Source organism: Brachyhypopomus gauderio, chromosome 2 (genome assembly GCF_052324685.1).
Source record: "Brachyhypopomus gauderio isolate BG-103 chromosome 2, BGAUD_0.2, whole genome shotgun sequence".
NCBI lineage: Eukaryota > Metazoa > Chordata > Actinopteri > Gymnotiformes > Hypopomidae > Brachyhypopomus > Brachyhypopomus gauderio.
In genome coordinates this window covers 40,194,829-40,202,328 of record NC_135212.1, presented here as the reverse complement: position 1 = coordinate 40,202,328, position 7,500 = coordinate 40,194,829, and the positions used below count along the sequence as shown (strand labels likewise).

The 7,500-nt window shown below is 50.1% G+C and overlaps 1 protein-coding gene across 1 annotated transcript in view; it reads right to left on the bottom strand.

Moving 5' to 3' along the window:
- Nucleotides 1-7,500, bottom strand: part of prkcbb (protein kinase C, beta b) — a 117,245-nt gene that overhangs the window by 28,414 nt on the left and 81,331 nt on the right. The window contains 7 exon segments of the mRNA XM_076995982.1: nucleotides 454-516; nucleotides 3,165-3,190; nucleotides 3,192-3,236; nucleotides 3,238-3,258; nucleotides 6,019-6,059; nucleotides 6,062-6,085; nucleotides 6,088-6,191. Coding sequence (XP_076852097.1) covers nucleotides 454-516; nucleotides 3,165-3,190; nucleotides 3,192-3,236; nucleotides 3,238-3,258; nucleotides 6,019-6,059; nucleotides 6,062-6,085; nucleotides 6,088-6,191 — 324 coding nt within the window.

Below are 7,500 nucleotides of genomic sequence, written 5' to 3'. Positions count from 1 at the left end.
TCACTTCAGAACCTCAGAGTTAATATGGACTAGTGCAATACCAAATGTGTCATGATAGGAGCACAGGAGAGGAGGGAGGTGTGTGTGCGGTGTGTGTATGTGTGTGTGTGACAGCAGGTTAAGGAGACCATTCCAAACAGCTGCCTGCTCTGTACGATTACTGTGATCTACTGCCTTCTGATAGCAGCATGTGACTAAAGATGTGTGTGTGTGTGTGGTGTGTGTGTGTGTGTGTGTGTGTGTGTGTGGTCTGTATGTGTTTTGTGTGTGTGTGTGTGCGTGTGTGTGTGTGTGTAGGTGAGTGGTGTGTGTGGTCTGTATTGTGTTTTTGTGTGTGCGTGGTCTGCATGTGTTTTGTGTGGTGCGTGGTCTGCATGTGTTGTGTGTGTGTCGGTGTCTGTGGTGGGTGTGTATATGTGTGGGTTTGAGATCTGACTGACATGCCATACTCACCTGTAGATAATCCCCCTTTGAGTGTAAAAGAAAAGGCCTATGGCGATCTCTGCGGCATAGAACCTAAACACACACACACACACACACACACACACACACACACACACACACACACACACACACACACACACCACACACACACAGGTTAAGAAGACAGTTCTCTCTGTGAGTGTGGAGAGAGAGATTCTTCTTCGCCTCTTTCTCTCCCTGTGTTTGCTGTTGAACAAAGAAAAAGAGTGAAGGAGAAGGAGAGAAAAGAGACAGACTCCACTCCAAACCCCCAACACTATAGACCTCAACACTGTACACCCCAACACTATAGACCTCATCATATTGACCCCAACACTTCGCATCTCATACCCAGCGTAATTAAGCATAAAGCACCTCACCACCGCCCCTCAGAGAGGAGGGTGTGTGTTGTGTTGCCTGCATTGACTGGGATTGCAGTAGTGTTATCCGCTAGTCCATTGGTGGGTGCACAGTGAGACACACACAGGTAGTTCAACACCAACGTGGAGACGGAAAACAGAATGCAGTCCAAAAATTCTAAATGTACATCCTGTCTAATCCGCCAGCATGGTTCAACACCTCTGTGTGCACACACTCCTGTACAAGCACATTAACACTGAGTTAAATGCCATCTCTCCACATCACTCCACCACAGTCACTCATAAATGAACAAATTCATAAGTGTGCATATTAGCTATACAGCCCCATATGTCTTTTCTGCTTTAAAAGGTACACTGCTAACATGCTAATTTCAAACAAACTTTTATTTAGCAAGTTGCACATGAATATCCAACCAATTAAAAGAACAGTCATGTAAATAAGACAATTTAACTACAAAAACTATACAACTTTCTCCTGCCCCCTTTAATACATTTCTGTTAAACTCAATGTCATAGGCGTAGAACTTGCAGCGACATGAGAGGAAGCAAACACGTGTCTGCATGTAAGAGTTTAATTAAACAAACCAGAATTAACCGAACATAAGAGTGCACTAATGAGGACAAACGAACGGCAACGTTGCCAAGACAGCAAAACAGGCTTATAAAGAGCAGGAAGGGCAGCTGGGTGGAGCCTAATATGATTGGTCAGATACTGTGAATGTTTCACCTAATAGGTCAAGTAAGAAAAATCATTTTATTTGCATGTGCCATGCATGTGAATTTGTCATACTCGTTGCATCATTTGTGATGTGTTTATAGCACATGTTCATATCGCGGTGATGATGAAAATAACATTTATTGGTCAGGGACTACATCCTAAGCATTGTGTTCTGTTTCTTTTCCTCTCTGTCTTTCTTTTCCTCTTTGTTTCCAGTCTTTCTTTTCCCCTCTCTCTCTCTCTCCTCTCTGCTCTCTCTCTCTCTCTCTCCTCATTTCTTCCTCTGAATTTCTCCTTTTCCATGCTGCTGAGGAGCAAGTAGTGAAGCAGTGAAGGAGTTCACTGGAGCAAAAGAGAAAAGGAAAGGGAGATGAGAGAAAGAGGGATGTGTCCAAAAGGTCATCAAAAGGTCACTGAAAGGTCAGCTGTCACCTTTTGCAGCTTCTAATCCATTGTTCCTTCTTTCTGTCTCCTGCTGTTCCTCTTTCCTTTCTACCCCTTTTCTCCATTTCTTCATGTGTTCTGTCTTTCTCTCTCTCTCAGTCTCTCTCTCTCTCACTGTCTCTCTCTTTCGCTGTGCTGTCTAGCAGTGCTGTTCTCCTGTCAGAGGAGGACACACAGAGGGTCTATCCACCCACTCACTGCTCATGCTGTGCCCTTCTGTTCGGGAAGTAATCTCTAACTTGAAAACCAGCCTGAGGAGTTTGGTGTAAAACAGACCAGACAGGGCCATGTAGTGGGGAAATGGGGCCTTCCCTTCCTGTTCTGTCTCTTCTCACACCTCTGTTCACTCCCACCTTATCAAACAGCAGGGAGGAGAGAGAGAGAGAGAAACAGAGAGAGAGAGGGAGAGAGAGAGAGATAGAAAAGAGAGAAACAGAGAGAGCTGGCCAGTTGCAGGTTATGCTGTCACAGTAACAACAGCACTACAGTACATATACTCCAGAACACAAATCAATAACACACACACACACACACACACACACACACACACACCACACACACACACACACACACACACACACACACACACACACACACAACACACACACTACACTCACTCACTCACTCACTCACTCACTCACCTCACTCACTCACTCACTCACTCACTCACTCCTGCTGCATGTTTCGGGCTTTCCTTGCAGTCTGACTCAGTTACCCTTCATTGAGTGTGTGTGGTGTGTGTGTGTGTGTGTGTGTGTGTGTGTGTGTGTGTGTGTGTGTGTGTGTGCGTGTGCGCGTACATGTGGGTGTGCCCATGTGTGTGTGTCTGAGTGTATGAGTGTGGCTCTGAGTGTGTGTGTGTGTGTGTGTGGGTGTGTGTGTGTCACTGGGCAATGCTTGGTTGCTCTACACTGTGTTAGCAGCATGCTAACGAGGAGGCTAGTGTTGGTCTAGTGTAGTGTCTGCACTCACACAACACAGTAACTGACACACACCATGGCAATGAGCTAGCATAGCATCAACATTCACACAGGATGTTAATGAGAGAGTAGCAATAAGTTAGCATGGCATCAAAATAATATTATAATGGGATGCAAGCAATGAACTACTATACCAATACTCACACAAGAGGCTAGCAGTGACAAAGTGTCAGTACTCACACAGCATGGGGTTCCTTGAATTTGCCCGACCTGCTGGATCTGGTACATTAGGTCTCCTCCGTTAATGTATTCCCATGACAAAGTACAGTCGGTCCTGCAGGGACAAACACATGACTGCTTACAAAACCACAGATAAAACTCACAAACAGTGAGACGCAAGGCCTTCCACACAGCACCCCGGCCTTTCACGCCCACATCCCTCAGCGCTTATGACGCTGCGGCCGCCCCTGGGATGGCGCTGCTTTACACCGTGGCCCCAATCTCGTTGTTCCTTGTTGTGCAATGACTAATAAATGCTATTCTATTCTATTCCATTATCATCATGCGTTTGTGCATACACCATGGTTCAGCATGGTTCTGCCCAGTTCTGCCTGGGTTCTGCCCTTGACCACAGCCAAGTGGGGGGTGCAAGGATATATACTTCTTAAGGATTCATTTTCTTAAGAATTCTAAAACTTCCATCTGATACCTGTATCAGACAGCTATATCTGATACCTGAATCAGACACCTGAATCAGAATCTCTAAATTATATCTAAATCTGAACCTGCATTTCGAGACTGAACCTGATACTGAACCTTATACCTAAGTATGAAATATTAAACTGAACCCTGAATCTGAAACCTGCATTGAACACCTGAATATGATACATGAATATGGAGATCTGCATCTGTTGCCTGAATCTGGTGTCTGAATCTGAATTAAGAACCACTGGTGGAAAACTAGCCCTTTCTTACAGAGGCATATCAGTCACCGCATGAGTCATCGGGATGTTGAGGCAGAGATTTAAACAGGCACTCATGCACACTCACACACACACGCACAGACACGCACAGACACACACAGACAGGCAACACACACACACACACACACACACACGCATGCACACACACATACACACACACACACACATAGACACACACACACACACACACACACGCACAGACACGCTCGCGCGCATGCATGCACGCACGCACACACACACAGACACGCACGCACGCACGCGCGCACACACACATACACACACAGACAAAAGCGCATGTGCCACGACACACTCAATGTCTGCTCAGTAAATGACAGACTGTAGGACATGCCTGCCCTGTGTAACTGCACCATCTGAATGAACACAGCAGATCAACAGGTCGAGTGTGCTGCCCCCCGCTACTGTCAGTATTATCTTAAGCATGACCATGGTTTAGCACTGCCAGTCAGTGTTTCACTGGATCCGACAGGCAGGTTGCAGGTCAGCAGTAAGGAAGGGATTCATCTCAATATGTTCATTTGTAGGGATTTATCTCAACATATTCATCTGAAACATCAAGAAATGAGCTTCCAACCTGTGACATCACAATGCTCCTCCCCTTCTCCGAGCCTCATTTCCCTACTTCTGTTTCAGCTCACGACTATTGTGTGCATGTCTGTGTGTGTTGTGTGAAAGCATCATTATGAATGTATGTATGTGTGTGGGTCGAATGTGTAATTGTGCATGTGTCTGTGTGAAAGGCGTAATTGTGTGGTTTGTGTGTGTGTGTGTGTGTGTGTGTGGTGTGTGTGTGTGTGTGTGTGTGTGTGTGTGTGTGTGTGTGTGAAATAAACTGTTTGTGTTCATACACACAAATGCGCATGCGTGTGTTTGCATGTGTTTGTGCCTATGTGCCTGTGTTTGTGTGTCTGTGTTCGTCGTGTGTGTAGGAAAAGCAATGCTGTTGCTGTCAGTCCCACATTGCTGCATCATTGCACTTACAGATGAGTGTGACACAGAACCTCCCTGTTGGCCTCACACACACACACACACACACACACACACACACACACACACACACACACACACACACACACACACACACACACACACAGTCAGAGCCACACTCATACACTCAGACACACACACATGGGCACACCCACATGTACGTACACACATGTGGGTGTGTATATGTAGGTGTGTGTGTAAGTGTGGTGTATATGTAGGTGTGCGTGTAAGTGTGTGTATATGTAGGTTTGTGTATTCTTGTGTCTGTGTGATGTGATGAAAGTTAAAAAATGCAAAGGGACATGCTTGCCCACGCCTGCATTTATATAACCAGGAATGTGGCACACAGGCAGAGAGAGGAAGAGGGGGAGGGGAGGGAGGAGAGGGGAGGAGAGGGGAGAGGGGAGGAGAGGAGAGGAGAGGGGAGGAGAGGGGAGCGAGAGGAAGAGGGGGAGGGGAGGAGAGGGAGGGAGGAGGAGGGAGGAGAGGGGAGGAGAGGAGAGGGGAGGAGAGGGGAGGAGAGGGGAGGAGAGGGGAGGGGAGGAGAGGAGAGGAGAGGGGGAGGAGAGGGGAAGGAGAGGAGAGTGGGAGGGGAGGAGAGGAGAGGAGAGGGGAGGAGAGGGGAGAGAGGAGAGGGGAGGAGGGAGGGGAGGAGAGGAGAGAGGGGAGGAGAGGGAGAGGGAGGAGTAGAGAGGGGAGGAGAGGGAGGAGAGGGTGAGGGCGGAGAGGGGAGGAGAGGAGAGGGGAGGAGTGGGTGAGGGAGAGGAGAGGAGGAGAGGAGGGGGAGGGGAGGAGAGGGGAGGGAGAGGAGAGGAGGAGGGAGGAGAGGGGGAGAGGTGGAGGAGGGAGAGGGGAGGAGAGGGGAGGGGAGGGAGGGAGGGGGAGGAGAGGGAGGCGAGGGGTAGGAGGAGGGGAGGAGAGGGGGATAGGAGAGGAGAGGCGAGGGGACTGCGGAGCGGAGAGGGCGAGAGGGGAGGCATACGGGGAGGGGAGGGGGAGGAGAGGGGAGGGGAGGAGAGGGAGGATGAGGGGGCGGACGAGGAGGGGAGGCGAGGGGCGGGAAGGGGGCGGAGAGGGGAGGAGAGGGACGACAGAAGGCTGCATACCATGGTCTGGAAGCAGGAGTGGAGCTGGGTGAGGAAAGGGGTTTCCCTGCGAGTGCCAGAACTCTCTCTCAACCATGGTACACTCCACATCATCATCCTGAATGACCACATCCTTCTTCAAGATCTTAACAGCAAACAGTTCTTCTGTTCCCTTCCTCTCTGCCAACATCACCCTGAGAGAGAGGGAGAAGGAGAGAGAGTGGAGAGAGAGGAGAGGTGGGGGAGAGGATAGAAGGAAGGGAGAGAGAGAGATGGAGGGCAGAGAGAGAGATGGAGATCAGTTCTCTTTGTTTTGGAGCACTCTTTTCTGTGGGCAGATTAAAGAAACATGAAATGAGAAACATGAAACGAAAAACCATCATTTATTATCAAGGAACAAAATGGCCTTTGACTATCAGCTCAATAGATAGTCCGGTGGTGGTGGTGGGGGGGGGGGGGGGGGGGTTGGATAGCACTGCTTAACACACACAACACACACACACACACACACACACACACACACACACACACACACACACACACACACACACACCCACACACACACACAGATGAGGATGAGGTGAGAGAATCTCACTGTGGGAGACTGCAGGGAGCAGGAGGTGAAGGATGATCTGAAGACTGAACCACATGACACAGATACAGGGAGAGAATTAAAGAGAGCAAGGAGGTGAGGGTGTGGAGGAGGTGGAGGGTGTAGGAGGAGGTGAAGAGTGTGGAGGAGGTGGAGGGTGTGGAGGAGGTGGAGGGTGTGGAGGAGTGAGGGTGTAGAGGAGGTGAAGAGTGTGGAGGAGGTGAAGAGTGTGGAGGAGGTGGAGGGTGTGGAGGAGGTGAGGTGTGGAGGAGTGAAGAGTGTGGAGGAGGTGGAGGGTGTGGAGGAGGTGAGAGGGTGTGGAGGAGGTGGAGGTGTGGAGGAGGTGGAGGGTGTGAGAGGAGGTGGAGAGTGTGGAGGAGGTGAAGAGTGTGGAGGAGGTGAGGTGTGGAGGAGGTGGAGGGTGTGGAGGAGGTGGAGGGTGTAGAGGAGGTGGAAGGTGTGAGGAGGTGAAGAGTGTGGAGGGAGTGAAGAGTGAGGAGGAGGTGGAGAGGGATGTGGAGGAGGTGATGAGTGTGGAGGAGGTGAAGAGTGTGGAGGAGGTGGAGGGTGTGGAGGAGGTGGAGGGTGTGGAGGAGGTGAAGAGTGTGGAGGAGGTGAAGAGTGTGGAGGAGGTGAAGAGGTGTGGAGGAGGTGGGAGGGTGTGGAGAGGTGAAGGTGTGGAGGAGGTGAAGAGTGTGGAGGAGGTGAAGAGTGTGGAGGGAGGTGAAGAGTGTGGAGGAGGTGGAAGGTGTGGAGGAGGTGAAGAGTGTGGAGGAGGTGAGAGAGGGTGTGGAGGGAGGTGAAGAGTGTGGAGGAGGTGGAGGGTGTGGGAGGAGGTGGAGGAGTGTGGAGGAGGTGGAGGTGTGGAGGAGGTGAAGAGTGTGGAGGAGGTGAGAGAGAGTGGAGGGAGG